This window comes from Hoplias malabaricus, chromosome 16, assembly GCF_029633855.1.
Source record: "Hoplias malabaricus isolate fHopMal1 chromosome 16, fHopMal1.hap1, whole genome shotgun sequence".
Lineage (NCBI taxonomy): Eukaryota > Metazoa > Chordata > Actinopteri > Characiformes > Erythrinidae > Hoplias > Hoplias malabaricus.
In genome coordinates this window covers 14484502-14504536 of record NC_089815.1, presented here as the reverse complement: position 1 = coordinate 14504536, position 20035 = coordinate 14484502, and the positions used below count along the sequence as shown (strand labels likewise).

Here is a 20035-nt window from a genome sequence, read left to right as displayed (position 1 = left end):
ACCAGGTCTAAATCACAGTTGTTTTTTCCTCTACTGATAATTTCTAGTGTCATTAATTTAAGGGATATGTGGTTGTAAATAAAAATTATAATAATATATATATTTTTTAAAAATAGAAGTTCTGTGGTTATGCTGCTAATTCTGCATGACATAGCTGGCTTTTTTTGAGGCCAGGTACCAAGTGATCCACATTGTTGTGAACCTCTGGTTTTAAGGACAAATAATTGTAAATTTTAAAAGACAAATGGGCAAAATGACAGGTAATTACTCTATATGCTTTAGTATCTGCCCAAAGTGCTACTGGTGTGTTACACTTTTTTTTACTGTGTTTTTTGGTGAAGAAAATACCCCTAAAATCTGCCAAATGAAGGCAAAATAGCTCTTGAAACAACTCATTTAATGTAAAAGGGTTTCTGCAACAGGTAATGTCACTGTCACACACCTCCAGAATCCTGGGGTTGTGTTTGAGCACCGCCTCTGCGTGATTTTCTGTGAGCAGTTTTGTGTGTTCTTGCAGTGTCCATGTGGGTTTCCTCCAGGTGCTCTGGTTTCCTCCCATGGTCTGAAATCATACTTTGGTAGGTGGATTGGCTACTCAAAAAGTGTCCATATGCGTGGGTGAATGTGTGAGTCTGTGTTGCATTGTGATGGACTGGCACCCGCTCCAGAGTGAGCTCCTGCCTTGCGCTCAGTAATTCCAGGTAGGCTTTCGACTCACTCCAACCCTGAACTGGATAGGGGGTTACAGACAATGAATGAATGAATGAACTTCAGGTAATTTTGAGAATTTATATAATTAAATGACCCTCGCTGTAAAAATAACAGCTTTATATGGGATGTAGGGGAGATATTTATGAAATGATTTTGTGATTTCAGGTTATTTTGACTTAGAACCTGTTAGAATTAGGTCTATGAGCTATACAAAACATGCTCATTAAGTATTCTGCACAAAATCACTCTCACATAAAGAGATCTCACCAGCTCTATTCTTGCCAGTTTCACTCTCTTTCAGAATGAGCCTCTGTCAGTTTTATGCAAATACGTTGTTGCTGGCCACACCCCACCAATACCATGTTTACACTGAACGTTTACACACGTGAAAATTACAGAAAACAAATCCAACCCTATATGTTCGATCCTGAGTTTGACCCAGAGCAAGATGAAGAGGAGCCACCTGCAAATAGACCTGTCACTATTATTACATAATCACATGATTGCGATTATTTGAGCTAACCTCAATGATTTTTGCTGACCGCGATCATATTACACTTTATTTCAGTCCCAACAAACTGAATATCAATTACGTGTATTTCTAAACAAATGGTGAGACAAATGAGTAAGGAGCGGCTGTGCACATCTCCTGCTTATACTTATGTCAGCATTTTCTTTTCTTTCTTTTTTTTTTTTTTATTTGGATACGCTTTATCAGAGTGTGTGTCTTATTTAAGCAACTGTAAGTATAAAAGTACACTATGTGGCAGATTGCTACAAGGTAGCACAACTCATCAGAACAGTGGAATTTGTTATTAAATGGTGGCTGTAACCTGAGAAATCATCTGCGGATCCACCACCGCAGTTTGCTGGACTTGAGAAGACAACGGCATCAACAGATTCTTCCCGGCAACTGGCCATTCCGGAGGCTCTCGGGCAAGTATCTTAGGCTACGTTCACACAACAGGTAAAAGTATACCAAATCTGATTTCGTGACTAAATCGGGTTTTTTGTTCTGCTGTTTACACTGTCTATATAATATGACCTATATCTGACATCAGTGTGAACAGATCACACTGCTAAACTGACCCACACACACAAAGAACAGTTCAGACGCTGACCAGAAGGAAATGTCCGTCTGTTTTATGCAAAGCACGTTTGTTTTTTTAAATGAAGGAATGGGATCGGACTGGTGTTTTACTGCAGCGCTGTATCACAAAATCTCCCATTTCTTTATTCAAATTAGTTCTATGTTAAAAACAGAGAATTAATTAAAGACTGATTGAACTGATTCTTCTTTCACTCTAAGCGCAAATTTCCCGGGTCTCTCATGAACACAAGTTTCAAAAGAGAAGAAGACAAGCACAGACATAATGAGTTTAATATTTTCAGGAGCAGTATAGACCCAAGTGAAAATACAAAATCATGCATAAAGTGAGTTTTTCATATGTCCCCTTTCTATCATATAAAACACTAATAACTCAGACTCAGCCAAATAATCAGGTAAAGACCACATTTTACACTAGCCTGCAGTACACAAGAAAATAAATATTTATACTTTTGTGTTTTTATTTAGATTTGTATTCATGACAATAACTATAGCAAATATTATCATTGTTTTTATTTACTATTTGTTTACAAATATGGACTTCAAAGTCCATTGCTTTGATGACCTGCATGAACATTTATAGACTCTTAGATCAGGATTTTTCAAACTCTGGGTCGGCACCCTTGAATGGGTCGTGAGCCAAAAGAAATGGGCTCCAGAAACAACTGAAAAGGTGTGCAATCTTGAAGAACAAACAGGAGAATGTTCTAGGGGAGAAGGCAGTGACCTACAAGCTAATTGCGTTGCTGCTAAGCCAGTTAAGAAAAAACAAAAAAATGAGTGCTAGGATCTATAAAGATGAACTTTTAAAGTTTGGTTTGTAAACTGTCCCAATGCAAGTAAAGATGATAAGCCAATGAGCCTTACTTGCGGTGAAAAGCTGGTGAACGAAAGTTTGAAGCCGGGAAAATTACAATGTCATTTAACCACCGTCATGGTGATTTGGATAAACCCCTGTCGTTCTTCCAAAGGAAGGCTGTCAGCACAGATGCTAAGTAGGGTGCTGTCACACAATGACAAATTGCACTTAGCATCATATAAAGTTGCATATCGTGTTGCAAAAAAAAAAGTGCCTCATACAGCCGCAGAAAAATTAATACTTGTCACGCCCTCGTCCTGTCATGCCTGTTTTCCTCGCCATGTGCTCTCTCTGCACATGGCTCTGTCTGTTGTAGTCCTTGTCTCCGCCCATGTCCCGCCTTTGTTCCGCCTCCTTGTCCACTGTCCTCGTTATCTGTCTCAGGTGTGTCTCATTTGTATGAAGTATTTAAGCTCCCGTGTGTTACTTCCTGTGATCGGTCATTTGTTGTTTTGCTCTTTCCCAGTCAAGTTATGTCGTTTCGTTTTGTGTTGTTACCCTCCGAGTCAAGTCGTTTCGTCGTATTGTTTTGCTTCCGTAGTCTTGTTACTCAGTCCAGTCTGTTTGTCCCTCACTTCGGTTCGTTCTCTGTCTGTTCTCTTTCTTCTGTCTCTTTAGTCTGGGTCTCTGTTTAAGTCTTTCTGTCCTAGTCTGCCTGTCTTTGTTTTGTTTTCTTTTGTTTAAATAAAGTATTCTGTGTTTTAGCGCCTCCGTCAGTCCGCCACGCGAATCATGACAATAATACTATATATATATATATATATATATATAGTATTATTATATATAGTATTATATATATATATATATATATATATATATATATATATATATATATATATATATTTAATGTTGCCTGGGTCATGTGAAAACACCATGGACAAATTGTGGGTCACCAGAAAAAAAAGTTTTAAAAACCCTGTCTTCGATGACCTGCATGAACTTATATAGCTTCTTAGATGACGTCCATGAGCCTATATAGCCTGGGACAAAGCGCTGCAATATGTTGATGTTGAAAGGAACTGATACTTTTTCCACCTCACTGTTTTTGGCTGCTTTCCCAGTTGCCTAAAGAGTTCAACTTCTGGTGACTTCTATTTTACTCAAACCTTGACCGCTTCCTAGAAGACTTCAGAATTTGCTCCAGCATGTTTCAGTCTTTATTTGCTTTTATAATTCCAGTCAATACAAACAAAACTTTTATTATTTAACCCAGTGGACAGATTTGTCAATAAATTCAGAATACAGTATTCAATCATTCATTCATTGTCCATAACCACTTGTCCAATTCAGGGTCGCTGTCTATCTTACCTGGCATCACAGGGCACAAGGAAGGAGGGAGTGCCAGTCCTTAGCAGGGCAACACCCTCACACATTCACTCACACCTATAGACACTTTTGAGCTGCCAATCCACCTACCAACATGTGTTTTTGGATTGTGGGAGGAAACCGGAGAACCCGGAGGAAACCCACACAGACATGGGGAGAACACCCCAAATCCTAACAGATTATCACCCAGGGCGGGGCTCAAACCCACACTCCAGCTCCCTGGAGCTGTGTGACAGTGACAATACCGCACTCAGCCACAATATATTGTAGCAAAATACTGACTTTATTCAATTTAAATTCAAATTAAAGTCTTTGGTATTGACCAGTACATTGCGATTTAACTTAATAAAATATTTTTTTTTATATATGTATATGTAATTTGAAATTTGCCCGTTTTACATTATTCAGTTACTTTGTTATTCAGAGTAACAGACGGAATGTTAATGATGTGGCAGGCTGAAATAAGGTTGCTGGAGAATTTTAAAGAATTTCAAGTTCCAGTAGCTTCTTTTTAGGACCAACACTCCAAGTCTCAAACATTAAAGAGAGCGCTTAATGTTTGGCCCCATCCTCGGAGTCTGCCTGGCCTGAGTAAAAAGCACACATGTGCACACACACACACACCAAAAATACAAAAAGCACATGTGGTCTCTGAGCTAGATGAAGTTTTAGGCTCTTTAGTTTCTGCCTGTGAATGGCACTGAGTTCTGTTTAATAAAAACAGCTCTTAGGGTTTTTTTTATTTCTAAAAAATAAAAAAATATATATAATAATAACACATGCACAAAAAGTAAGGAAATTTGTATTTGGTAGATTATTTCTTGGTTGTAACAATGCTTCTTGGCAATAAATCTTATACTGTTGTAAAACCTGTTAATTTCCCTTTTAAATGGTGCCACGTTTATTAGGAACATGCATTTATGGGATGAGCAGTACAGCTGAGTATGTCGGTTGCACCCATGAAAAATTTGGCAAATCCTCTCTGGCGATGCCAAACATCTTATTCTGCCATTGACTCATTTTGTGGTTGTTGGACTGGATGATTGAAGTTTGAAGAAACAACATATTGGCAATTTAACAATATATTTATTTAACGAACAGAATTACAACAATTAACACTACATTGATTCATCATTCTTTCCTGCACAGTGTGTGTAAACTCTGAATCAAATACGTCACTTTAACTATTGCTCTCTCTCTAGTTAAAGTGAAGTATTTAATTCGATCCTGAACGAGTGCTGTCATGGAGTTTACACACATAGTGTGCGGGAAACAATGATGAGTCAATGTAGTTGGTGTTCATTGTTTTATTCGCTCAGTCAGTGGAGTTTATGCTGTGTCAGAAGTGTTAATGTAGTTAATGTGAGGTCTTTATTTCAGTGGTCAAGTAATGCAACTAGTGTTGATGCTGTGTTAATGTATTTAATTCTTAGTTAATAAGAACGGTTGTCTTAGTGGTGCTTGTCTTGAAATAAAGAGGACATATTATATCCCGCTCCGGGTGACTGTCTGTGAGGAGTTGGTGTGTTCTCCCCGTGTTCGTGTGGGTTTCCTCCGGGTGCTCCGGTTTCCTCCCACAGTCCAAAAACACGCGCTGGTAGGTGGATTGGCGACTCAAAATTGTCCATAGGTGTGAGTGAATGTGTGAGTGTGTGTCGCCCTGTGAAGGACTGGCGCCCCCTCTAGGGTGTGTTCCTGTCTTGCGCCCAATGATTCCGGGTAGGCTCTGGACCCAGTGCGACCCTGAATTGGATAAGCGGTTACAGACAATGTAATATATCCCTTCTGCCCACCAAAAATAAAAATAAAATACTGAGTTGCCTTAGCTTGTGGGTTGGTAGTTGCTCCAGATACCCAAATTAAAGTATAAATACACAGAAGAAGTAAGTTTTCCACAATAAGTTCCATTTAAAAATTATGATATACTTGAGTTCAAGTATTAAGCTGAAAACAAAACATTTATAAATGTCTGTGTGTTTATGTGTGAGAGAGGAAGAGGTCCATTCAGATCAAGTCACTGCTTCATTCTGCTTAGCTGGCCATTTCACTCTTAAGGGAAATGAACGTTGCAGCAGCGGTGAGAGCATTTCCTCTCTGCACAAGCACTCTACTCTCGTGAGAGTGATTCTGTGCCAGGTTTTCCAAGCTGTTCCAAGCTTTAGTCCATGCTTGACTTGTTGGATTTTAAAAAAGAAAAGCAAGGAATTGCACTAACATCTAAACTGGAACAAGGAAATCTGCATCTGTTTTCTCTAACTGTTAGAAAATAAATGCATTTTTGAATGAGAGCTTTAGGTGATCTCACTGTTGGACTTCATATTTGGAATATGGTTTATTTTAAATATGTTTTATCAATAGAGCATAATAAATAACAGGGTTTAAACTTGCTTTAAAGTTAAATATTTTCTTTTCATATTCTTGGATATGTACTTTTTTGATGACACCAGTTGTTCTGTTGATCTATTTACATGATATAGAGTTGGTGTCCCTATTTCAGAATTTCAGCTGCTGTTCTAAATTGAGAATTTGGATTGAGGTCTGTTGAAGAAGGCCCTGTGCCCGAATGCATTGGTGTTTTTCTGTGAGACTTGTAAATAATGAATGAATAAATGAGAGTATGTACTTTTCATACAAGAACTAGATATACTGCAGTGTGTTTCAAACACTGAATAACAACCACTGTACTTGTAGTGTTTTTGAATATGCCACTTTTTTGCTTGTGTCTATTATAACACGTTTAATTTTTTGTTTGTCGTACTGTCCACCCCTATTATTAATTATATTATTATATAAACAGCATATACTTTGTTCCTTATGTTTTATGTCTTTCTCTCTCCCTCTATCTCCATTAGATGTTGATGAGTGCCAAGCTATCCCTGGCCTGTGTGCTGGGGGAAACTGTATTAACACTGTGGGTTCATATGAGTGCAAGTGTCCTGCAGGCCATCGTCAGAGTGAGACCAACCAGAAATGTGAAGGTGAGACACTTGTGCACATTTGGTCCTGGCTGATATAACATTTAAAGGCATGGTTTATGATTGTAATCAAAAAACACTTTTTATGAAATTCAGAAGATCTTTCCTCACCATCTGATAGCTCTCTGGTCTGTTTGCATGCTCGAAACTGGTCTAATCTGTTTACGAAGCCCCAGTGTCTGTAAATGAATGAACAATCATATTGGCTTGGTCTGAAATGAGGATTGCTCTATTACTGTTTTACGTGGGTAATATTGCCTTATTTTTGCAGTTTTAGACCACTCAAGGTGGAAATTTCTCCAAACTGAGACGTCTCCAATGATGGCTGCCTGCATTACAAAACGTAACCAAACTAAACAACTCAAGTTATGTTGCGTCTGCTGCTGTGCATCTTATAGCGACGATGTGGGCTTGTATACAGCTTTCCGATACCTGCACTCGTTCGCCCGCTACACTCGTTTATCGGTCCCTTTTTTCCCCAGTCATTTCTATGGAATTAATTTTCAAAGTCCTCTAACTCGGTCAATTTTCAAGCTACGGACACGAGATTTCAGACAGTCGTCACATCCATTTTCGGACCTCTTGCACTCATCCTTCCCTTTCTATCCCTCCTTCAAAAATCCCTCCATTCATTTCAATGGGTGGCAGTTAGAGTAGGTGATGTCACCGCACTCTAGCTTCTCTGCCCGAAAACCGTTTTTTTCACTTTTCAGCCAAACAATTCGCCATAACTTCCTTATAGTTTCACCTAGAATTAATTTAATTCATAAAATGAATTCTCCTAGACTTCATTTAAATTTTAAATGGTAGAGAAACTTTTCCTTTCTAGCACCTGTAAATTTGAATATTATTGAAAATACGGTTTTTGAGTTATAAATTTTTGTTCGGCACTAGGGAGGGTTTCGGCTCCCAAAGAGTTCCATGTATTTTTAGAGCGGCTCAGAGTGTGGTTTCTAAATTTTTCTCCTGTTTTTAACTCGTCATAACACGCTCAATTCACACTCAATCTGCAGATTTTTTATACCAGATCCCCAGAGTCTCCATATATACAGTTAAGTGATTTGGGAAAATCTTTCCGAGCTATAAGCATTTGTTCGGAGGGTTGGTACACTCCCATAGGAATGCATTGAAATGATTTTATTTCTTTTTCAATTTTCTGCCGAACATTTCACCATAACTTCCTTATACTTTCACCTACAGTCTTCATTTAAATTTTAAATGGTAGAGAAGTTCCCTTTCTCACTTTCAAAATTCTGCCTGTTTTTAACTCGCCATTACACCATCAATTCTCGCTCAAAGTGCAAAAATTATACACCATCTCGAGCGCCAAACTTTCCTTGTCGCTACGGTATGTTACGTTCATTTTTGGACCTGGAAAAGTTTTCGAGCTACGGGTGATTTTTTTGGAGGGTCCCCCACCCCGGTCGAAATTCATTGAATCGTGAGTCTGTCAGTTGTGTTCTGTGAGCGTGCGCGTGAGAGAGAGAGAGAGAGAGAGAGAGAGAGAGAGAGAGAGAGAGTGGGGAGGGGGAGGGGCAGAGGCAGAGACGTAGGGGGAGAGCTGTGAGGGACACAGAAATACATAGGTCTCTAATTTTTAAGGGGGACGTCTTAATTATCCAGAGTTTCTTAAGGTGGAATTTTTAAGAATACCTCTTTCACAATATACTGGCTACAGTACATTGTAGTTGTACTTTTCAACATTTTAACCTTTATTTCAAGTAGTCATTTTTAAAGGTGGACATCTCAATACAATTGTGGGTTTCTTAAGGTGGAATTTTTTTAGAATACCGCCTTCAAAATATATTAGCTGCCTTTCAACATTTTAACCTTTATTTACAGTGGTCATTTTTAAAGGTGGACGTCTCAATACAATTGTGGGTTTCTTAAGGTGGAATTGTTTTTAAAGCGGAATTCAAAATGTGTCGTTTTCCATTCACGGCCTACGGAGCTCCATAGAGTCCAATGTAAACTGCCTGTGAGAGAGTGCTCTCTTAACATCCCCATACCAACAGCTTAGCAGTCAACTCCTTCACCATAGCGTCACCTAGGGACCCACGCATTTACCATATCCACGGCCTCACTTTAAGCGGGAAAGATGCGGATCGGGGGACAGGGGTTTCAGCGGCGCAACATCTCGCGTTTCCTCCTGGAAATGCAGACCTCTAGTTACAAATGAGATTCAAAGAGTGAATAAAATCTTCAGACAATTTAAACTTCAGCCACATAAAAACAACAGTTGTCTTTTCTGTAATAAATATTGTTCCACCTTAAAAGACACAGAGCTTAGAGCTGCATTTACCCACAATCGTAGACATTCCCTTTAACTGATTTAAAACTAGCTTATATTAAAATAAATTTAACTGTAAATATAACACAAGGCTGAACATTTCAAAATGTAGTTTAAAAATCCTAACCCTTAGGGTGTAATAAACCTGTGCATTTAAAAGGATAGCATTTTCATGTCAAATAAAACCCTTATATCTCCAAATTGTATTTCATGATTAGGAATAACACAGTTATATTACAACCAATACCATTGTTATATTCATCACTAAATTTCCAACTAATTAAAAAAAGACAGCAAAAGAGATACTAGGTGTTATTTTGACAATGACATTCCATTATAGGGCTAATCAATTAACATTTCATTAAAGTCCAATTAACAAAACTTTTCCCAAGCCAAGGTCAGGAACATAATCTATAGCTTGCATTATTATCAATGCCATATCCTGTACATTATAATAGCCTTATAATTATAGCATCATTTTAAGTAGTTAACAACTGAATGTCAAATCAAATTACAGTTTCAATTAAATTTTAATATATTACATCAAGATTTATTAATAATTATATAAAACAAATACTCTAAATAAAATATCCTTTTCTCGTTTAAAGTAAAATTTACAAATAAAACTATGATTTTGGAAAAAAAAATGCATATTTTGAATAAAATCCCTAATGATTTTGTAGTTGCTGTTGACTTTACTGCTTTTCCACAACCAGCAATCTGATTGGCTATTATTGCTTTATCTATTAACAGCAAGTTGAATGGCTCTTTATGCTGAATGACAGGACTTAATCTGTAAAAAGTGTCCATGTTCAGCATTATGAGAATTTCAACTGGTAATTGTTCCCTTAATTTTAATGTTTCTGGTTTTACCTCACCCAACACTGTTGTCTGGAACGTGTCCCAGAAAAGCTTTTACCACGTCCCTTGGGCTTTTTTTTATTGGCCCCAGGGCAGTGGTGTCTGGATTCCTGCCCAGCTCACTCCTGCTCACTCATTCCAGTCACAGCGCTCATTATAATATCTGAGGTGTGTTTCCCATCCAACAACGGAGCTTAGCATTGAACTAACATGGTACGATGCATTGTTAAGCTAACGATGCATCTGAAGTCCAACCATTTCCCAAAACGTCATACTTTGTTAGCACCACAGTAGTTGAACCATCCTAGTCTAAACTACAACGGTTCCAGATGTGTTTGGTCTGACTTTCAGAGCGGGGAAAACTTGTTTATATATATATATATATATATATATATATATATATATATAATGTGTGTGTGTGTGTGTTTTGTAAAATTGTGCAAAAACATGACAGTTATGACAGAAATTATTCATACATATAACCAGCAGCAAAAAGAATAATGTTACTTGAATTAAAAATAAATGCATATTTAAACATTAAATTAAATAAAATAGTAAAAATAATAATAATAAAAATAGTAGTAATAGGCAGTAAGATAATTTTGTAACAAAAAAATTATATTTAATTGCATTTATTATTATAAAAATATATAGTAAGTATATTTAAGTAAGTATATTTTACATTTGACAGCCGAGGCATTCAAGCAGTGTTCCTCAGTGGCGCAGTGGGCTACATGTTTGAAAACCCAACCTTTCTGTATTGCACAGTGGTGGGTTCGAGACCCGAATTTGTTCACTGTATAGTTTTTATAATGACAACTGACGCTCTCACTGATGAAAAATTTATTGATTAATGTACTGTAAAATATTCTACGTTGCCTCTGTAAGAAATCTGTAAGAAAACAACTGCTATATGTATATGTCCTAATCTCACACTTAAATATGATTGTTCTACAAGGGTAGGGCAAACGTTTTTAGGGTTCTATTTGGAAGCATTTCCCCCAGGGCTGCACTGTTCCTTGTATCCCCAGATTCCCCTTAGTCTGGGCACTCATCTGCCCATCCTGCTTCCTCAACACAGAGACCCTCACCTCCAGACCCCAGTTAATGACTCCTCAGATACCCAATGTCCCTTACCCACCAGAGAGTAATTAATATATCTCTTTATTTGTATTAAAGTACAAGTTGTATAATGAGTAACATTTTTCACTTTTATAGACCCTGTTTGATACTTTCTATATCCAATCCCTTCTACCCATTCCCTACTTTAAATAAGGCCTGTAAATCAGGTCTACATTCTCCTTGATCCTAGAAGTGTGGAGTAGGAAATGTATGGCGATTAGGAGATGTATTCTGTCCAACGGTGCTCTGTGGAAAAAGTGATGGGTTGTGTTTAATGAAAGTGATTAATGAATTTATAAATCTGTTTCTGTTTCAAAAGACATGTTGACATTCCTTCAGAAAATAAAATAATATTCAAATCCATCTTGAACTACTACATTTAAATTATTATATCCCCAACATATAACTTAAACCTGTAATATCATTATTTTTCTAAGTGGGACAAGATGAGAGAGTATTGCTGGAAAAAATACCATAACACAGTGTGGGAAATGAAAGCTGCTAATCCTTAAATATTAAAGATATGTATTGACCATTAAATTGAAAGCTTTGCTTTATGGCTGAGCTCTCACGTTTCCATGACAGTCCAGTACAGTAACGGCATTACTGCAGCTGCTGAACCTATTCTACACTCAAACTCAAGATTCTTTTTTTACACCACTTGTGAACAATGTCCTGGGGTGTTTGAACACTTACACTTGGGGCAGAGTCATAAACAGAAACATACATAGAGGTATAGCAAGCTCCCATGTCCTTTTAATATTCCAACATAATGCAGTTAAGTCTAATGCAAAAACCTGAAATTGGACATCTAATATGAAATGTGTTTTTTTTAACTGACAAGTGTAACACTGTTACTTTGATACTTTGATAATGTGGCAAGGTGACAAGTTGGAGAAAATTTCCCTTCAGATATCCTTTCAGGAAACATATGAAAGTTTTTCTGTGATTACCTAACACTGAAAAATGCAATTTGAATTTGTGGTAATTTACGCATAGAGTCAGTATAGTTTGCTAGTTGGTGGAGTATATGATTCAATTAATTATGTGTCTTAACTCAAGTAAGTGAAGACATAAAATTTGTTGATAGACCTCATGTGGAGTAAAGAGGGAGACTGTTTTTATTTGAATATTTGACAAACTAGTTTTTGTGTATGTGTTTTAGATATTGATGAGTGCTATACCATCTCTGGTGTTTGTGATGGTGGAGAATGCACCAACACTGCTGGTAGCTACGTCTGCACATGTCCCCATGGCTATATCACCAGTTCAGATGGGTCCAGATGTGTAGGTAAGGTTTCACAAATACTCTTTGTGAAAGACACTTGTTCTCAGCAGAGTCTAGTTGTGTACGTAAATTTTCACATAGACCAGAGACCTCATTTTAAAGACATACTTTTGTTGTAAATTGTTTCTTAAGATGAGAAGATGAGTTCTCAGTGCAAACTAATCATCTATGTATATAAATGGCTATTTACACATGATGTTGTATATCCATTATGATCTTAAAGGTCTTTTTCAAATACTGGTTAGATAAATATAGCACTGTGGTGTCCCTGTTCTTACAGTTCTTAGCAATTAATTTCTCACCCAATAGACTCTAGTCAATAGCACTGCAGTTACTGCCTTCCTTTGGAAGAACTATTAAGATGAGTGCCTACAGTGGAAAATGCTAAACTCCTGTTTTCAATATGTTTATTAGAATTTAATTGCCGATGAAAAGTATCTGATTGGCTGCAGTTGAATCTAGCAGTTTAAAAAATGGACTGGTAGCTTACACATTATAATAATAGGTCTGAAAGATACATTAATTAGTAAGTGGCAAAAATGAGGAGGCAGAAGAATCCACAAGGACATCAGACAGTTTCTCAGTGATTTTTGTGCAAGGGTTAATGTAAAGGAGTACATGCTGTACACAAACTCTTTGTAAAGCAAAGAGTGTGTTGCGTGTGTCACAGTGACAATGTCTCAAGCTATGTCCCATGGTATGTCCTATGTCCTATGGTACCATGGTGCCATGGAGGGGCATGGAGCTGTGGCATGAGACGATTTCACAGTGCTGTTTGACAGTTGGAATTGATGCACAAGTCTTTTGCTATGGGTTGGTGAGTGACAGTAGTAACAGTGGCTTGCTGCACGCACAGACTGGCACGTCAGCTTTGATACCCAAAGAGTTGTAAATGGAACGGAAACTTCACTTGAATTTTCAAGCGTGTTTAATATATTGTGTATAGAGGGAAGACAACATAAAAACAAAGGCATTTACTTAACATTAAATGTTTAATTAACATTCAGAATGGGATGTCCAAGTTTTTTTTTATATATATTTTACTTTGACAGAGATAGAAAACACTCAGGGGCTTGTATTTAAAAAGTTAGAAAACCCTGCTGTAGAGCATTCTGGTGGGGCAAAGCACTCTAGTGGGCTGTAGAGTAGTCCAGTGGAGCAGTAGAGTGTTTTGCTTGGGATGTGTTCTGACAAAACTGTATAACATTCTGGTGAGGCTGTCCAATGGAACAGTACAGTTTTCCTAGTAATGTTCTAGCTTGCTTTGTTGGGGCTATGGAGTCTTCTGGTGAAACTGTTTAGTTTTCTGCCTGGGTTATTTATTGGGGTTATGTGTTCTTCTGTGTTTGGAGAGTGTTCTGTAGGGTCTTTAAAGTGCACTGTTGGGGATGTAGTGTATATTGAGGCTGTGAAGTGTTCTGGTGTGGCTGTATTGCATTCAACTGGAGTTGTAGAGTGTTTTGCTCTGGCTGTTGAGCGTTCTGGTGACCTTGTACAATGTACTCTTACAGATATGGAGTGCTCTGTTGGGCCTGTACTCTTCTGGGGGGGGTGTTTTTTATTTTAGTGTGTATGTATAATGTTTTTCTGTGGCAGTAGTGTGTTCTTATTGAGTATAAATATCTGGTGTGGGTGGGGAATGTTTTGGTGGGTCTTTACATTATTCTGTTGTAGCTATGGAGTGTTCTATTGTATAATGTAAGTGTATAATGTTCTAATGGGACATAATTTTAGTGTATCACTACAGTGTTTTGCTGGGGCTATGGTGTGTTCTATTGTGGTTGTAGGGTGTTCCAGTGTGGCTATAAATTGTCATGTGGGATAATGTATTCTGGTGAGGACATAAAGTTGTCTGGTAAGGTTGTAGGGTGTTTTGGTGTTCCCAAGAGGGATGAAATACTCTCCAGCACATATATTTAGGGAGATGGTGCAGAGGTTCCAGCCATGAGGATAATGGTCTAATATATCTCCGTCCTTCATCTTCTTTTGCCCTTTTTCATTTTCTGGTTATTTTTTCTGGGCTTTCATCATTTCTCTATCTTTAGCATTTATCTTTCACTTTATTTTGATTCTCTATTTGAATATCTCCCTTCTCACAATCTTCATACCCCGTTGTCCTTTCTCAGTGTCTCTCTCTGTTTTTGACTTTCTACTGCTTAGTCTCTGTCTCCTTTATTTGTTTTCTGTTTCTTTATTTTTGTCTGTCTTGCTTCCCTCACTCCCTCCTCCCCCTTTCTCTGATCCTGTCTACTAGAAAATGTAATATCTTCCTTAGGTGCTCCATCTGTTTTTGCTAACCTCCTGTCCTGCAGGAGTAAGTCCTCTGGGAGTAAATGTTTAAAGTCTCAGGTCACACACTGTCATTGCTGCCATACTCTGAATATAATAATGCACACTGCTTATTCTAAAGAGGAGCCCCTAAAGGCCCCCTTTTGATTCTCTGTCTAACAAACTTGACACACATTGTTTTTACTAATCCCATTAACTGCAAACTTAATTCTAAGTTTTCATAGTTTTCAAGCCTACTATTCGGTCAGTACTACAAATAATTATTCATTAACTGTTTTGGAATTAAATTAGAAATGAAGGGCTTAAAATGAAAAGCATTCTGATTATTGATGGGTATTTCAATGTAAGTTGTTCCGTTTGGATGATAGTATGTTTTGTTGGAGCTTGAGGAATGTTTGGTGTGTTTATAAATTTTAGGTAGACTATAGAGTGCTCTGGCATTGCTGAATGTTTAAGTGGGACTGTAGAACATTCCAGGATAGAGGATATTCAATGTTGCTCCATTGAACACACTGAAGCGGTTGAAGTCGACACTAATCACACCTAAAACCCTGTCACACCATGAAAATCCAGTCTGGAAAGAAGAAAAAAGAAAGACAGCATTTGTCCAAAAAGAAAAGAAAAGGTCTGGTTTCAATTAAAGCCATCATCTGCAGAAAAAAAAATGCCCCACTCCTCCTGTCTCCTGTGTTCCATTTCCCGCTTCTCTCTCTCTCTCTCTCTCTCTCTCTCTCTCTCTCTCTCTCTCTCGCTCTCTCTCTCTCCCTCCTTCCCCCCCAGGTCCCCCTGTGGGATGGCTGGTCAGGTTTAAATGCACAGTTTCAGCCTCCAGCCGGACCACTGCTTTATGTTGAGTGTAATTGTCCAGGATTGCTCCACATGGAACTGATTAATTCCAGAAAGCCGCCTCATTAGCCAGGCTAATTGACATGCACCACTCCTTTGCTTTCACCCACTCTCACTCACTCACATACTTCTTCTATTCTCTTAACCTTTCACATGTCCTTAACATTCCTTGTAGACCCTGACCACAAGAAACCTTGAGCCACTAAAAGATTTTTGAATATTAACTTTTATTATTCAATTTATTAAATGTCTGATTTATGGTTTCTATGTCAGAGCTGCATAAGAATATAAGAATCAGGACAAACTTTCTCACTGCTGTTAATGATGCAGTTTGACTGGTTTGCAAACCAATGCAAAACATAATTATTAATGGGCTACTGATTTGTGTTGACCTTCAGAACTTCCCTCATAATCTATAGGTGCTACCATCATTATGCATGTGCTAACAGTTTCCCACATTATTTTGACCTTGCTTCCTGCTTCGCCCCTCAAGGGAAAAGAGGGATACGGTGATGGGGATCTGTGATGTGTGATAAATAATTACTTGGAAATTCTAGCAATTTCATTTTAACTATTTTAAATTAGATGTCAATTATATGTATTTCAGTTTAATTTAATTGAGGTTATTGAGTTAACCTCAGATTTAGAGATGAGAATTTCAATTTGGTTCAATTTAATTAATTAATTGGCACCACTTTAAAATAAAACTACATTTATAAAGTAAGACTTGTTTAGTAAATGGTTATTAATTAAGTTGTAACCATCTTAAATGTCAATAAGAATCATTTGTAACACAGAGATAAAAAGGGAAACAGTGGCCTCTTTTTCGTCTAATAGTGAAAGTGTCAGAACTTACTAAAAATGTTGAGGTAAAGAATAAGCTTTAGAATGTGACATTAGTCATTTGACATTAGTCAATGTGATATTAGTCTAAAAAGACATTGTGTTGGTGGTTAATTTATAAAACATGGTGAATAAATGGTTAAACTTAACAAATATGTACTTAAGCTGACAGGGATAAAACTGACTGAAGGAGAAGACAAAGTAAAATCAGTATCCAGATTTTTGATATTTAACAGTGTAGATGGATGTCGGTTCACATCTGTTGTACTTTCTAGCTATGTGTTATTACTGTTGTACTTTCTATCTATGTGTTATTAATGTTTATTAATGACTTTTAATGCATTTACAACCTAATTAATAACATTCATAAATGGTTTACAATTTGTTTATTAACCTTTATAAGTGTAGTCTTATTCTAAAGTGGTACCAATTAATTTCAGAGCAGTTTGGTTTGATGTTGTTTAATTATTTGGATTCAGTTCTATTAAATTTTATTTAAATTTAGTTCAGTTTAATTAAATTTGGTTCATTTTAGTGTAGTGAAATTTTGACAAATATACTGTTGTATTGAACAAGCATATGCAATATGTAACACACACCATGTAGAGCAATAATATGTCTAGGGATGTAAATAAATAATAGTAACAGGAACCTCAAACATTCAACCTCATACTCTTTCTCCCATAAATACTCACACACACACACACACACACACACACACACACACACACACACACACACATATGACCCTGGAAGTGTGTTCAATTTGCCATGTTATTTGTGCAATCTCAAATCTTGTGGGAAAATCCTTTCCAGTGTAGCTCTGACAAGTTGCTGTTTGTGAAATTCTCAAGCCCCCTTTTCATTTCTCTCTCTCTCTCTCTCTCTCTCTCTCTCTCTCTCTCTCTCTCTCTCTCTCTCAGACCATCGTATTGGAACATGTTTCTCTGCTCTGGCTAATGGCCGCTGTGCTGCAGAGCTGACTGGTCAGTTCACCAAGCAACAATGTTGCTGTGATATGGGACGCTGCTGGGCTCTTGGCCACATTCCAGAGATGTGTCCAGTTCGTGGATCTGGTGAGCATGTTTGATACAGAAACACTTAATTTTGAATATAAATACTGTGCCACTACCAATGCCCAGATAGCACATATAATGGAGTTATCTGCTTTAAAGTGAAATCATTGTGAATAAGGCATTGTGAGGCATTGAATTATGCACACAAATCTTGTGTCCCCTCCAAAGAAATAGAATAAAATTGCCCTGATGATGATGATATTGCCTTTTGGGTCAAATTTGTGTGTGTGTGTGTGTGTGTGTGTGTGTGTGTGTGTGTTCACAAATCAAATTATATTTAGTCATTGAAGGCAGTTTCCACCCACTCTTCATAATATGAGGTGGTTTTATCTGGACATGTGGGTGAATTATTTGAATTATTCTCTGGTGCAGTTAGTTCAAATGATCTTTCAAATAAAAATTCAAACAGGCTAAATTGCACGGATAACAATTGTAAGCCATTTGTAATTCATTAAATATTATATTAATATATATTTGTATTCAACCTGTTTTAGTGAATTTTTTTTAGTAAAATTCTTACATATGATTATCACTTTCAGTATTTCTATTTATAATTTTTTTATTAATACATATAATAATAATCATTTTTAGTTAAAATATATTCTTTAAATGATTAATGGAAATAAAACTGTCACGGATCACGGGGCGGACTGACGGAGGCGGACGCACTTGCTAAAACACGATGAGTTTAATATAACAAAAGATATAACAAAACAAAGACAAGCTACAAAGGAAACAACAAGACAAGGATATTAAACTACTAGGGACAGAAGATACACAGAACGACAAAACTATGAAACAAACATGACCTGACTAGAAAACGGGAGAAAAACAACACGACATGACTTGGGACAAAACAAAGGTGAAACAACGACAAAGGAAATGAAACGACGACGGGGGAAGACAGATAACATGACCGACTTGACATAGGACAACGGAGAAATGTTCGACAAACAGGACGTGAGACAAGGGGGCTTAAATACTAGACTCAGACAAGATGCACCTGGACAGATAACGAGGGGGCAGTTAACAAATGACACAAACGAGGAGGCGGAACAAGGGCGGAGACAAGGACAATAACAGACAAAGCCATGTGCAGATAAAGCACATGGCGGGGACAACAGACCTGAAAGGACGAGGGCGTGACAAAAACAAACATAATGAAAACTTTAACTAATGACAAGATGACAACTGCTAAAATAAAGGATTACAGACTTTATTTTACCCAAGCCAGGATAAGGTGCCCCCCCTCCCTCCCTCTCTCTCTCTCTCGCTCTCTTTCTCTCTTTCTCTTTCAATAGCTCCTTTCCTCACCCACATGCTAGCCATCTCCATGGCCCTGTGATTGCGGGAGAGTTTGCGAGAACATGTGTATGATCCACAAGAATGCATGGTTTGAGTGTTTGCCAAAGTGTGAGATAGCCCTCAGTCTTCTGCTTCATCTCCGTCTTCACCAGCACACTTCACCAGCAAATATTCATAGGGCCAGCCAAACTGCTCATTGTCAGATAATCTGTTTAAACACTTTTGTCCAAATATTCTGAGTCTTTCCTTTGTCCCCATTAAAAGGTTGAATTCTTCAAGAGTTTGAATTGTGTGAAAGGGTAAATTACTCACCATTGTTGCTCTTGAATAAAGGCATGAATAAATATAGGCCTGTAGTTTGTCATATATTTCTCGTATTCACTATGCAGGGTGATACAATTGGTGCTTTTCCTTTGCATGGTACCTACTCACTACTCTGCTTGATCTGCTTAAATGTACTCTACTTGGTTTTACTCGCTTGTTTGTCCATGCTTCCTCGTAGTTTTTCCACTAACAGTTACAGATATAGCCCCTGACGTCACAAAACACAATATTTAACTCTGTTTTCTCATCATGTATTCACATTTTGTTGTTGTGTTTTGGGACTGAACATGTCTCCGCACCCCAGTTCAGAGAGATCAGTGTAGTTTTTTTATTCCTTGTTGCTTTGTCCAGGTCTCACTGGAATCTTTTGTTTGGCCAACAATCCAGCAAGCATTTGTATCGTTCCAAAACACCCCAGCATAATTTTTACAAGCTGGCATTGTGAGTCAGATAAAACAAACATGATTACTACTGTAGCGTGGCTATTTTACAAGCACCTGGTGTGTGTTGGATGTCTACATTTTGTCTTAATTGGCAAGTCTCAATCCGTGCTCTCCAAGGTTTACATGTCATGCTTACTTTGAACCACAGATGGGCAGAAACTAAAAAAGTACCCAGTTTCAAGTAAGTTTGCCTACTGGAAAAGCAAAAAAAGCAGAATGGGGTCAGTTAGGTACCATGAAATTGAAAAGCACCATTTTTTATGAAAAAGGGTTTTATTATAAGTGTTTTAATTTGCACTTTGGCTGTTCTTCTTGCGGAATGTAAACTGACATTTTTTTCAATTAATACTAGCAGGTAAAATATTTTAT

The 20035-nt window shown here is 37.4% G+C and overlaps 1 protein-coding gene across 1 annotated transcript in view; it reads left to right on the top strand.

Moving 5' to 3' along the window:
• The window catches only part of fbn2b (fibrillin 2b), a 131813-nt gene that overhangs the window by 42817 nt on the left and 68961 nt on the right, over window positions 1–20035 (top strand). The window contains exons 8-10 of the mRNA XM_066647244.1: window positions 6857–6982; window positions 12418–12543; window positions 17442–17594. Coding sequence (XP_066503341.1) covers window positions 6857–6982; window positions 12418–12543; window positions 17442–17594 — 405 coding nt within the window. The remainder of the gene's footprint in view (window positions 1–6856; window positions 6983–12417; window positions 12544–17441; window positions 17595–20035) is intronic.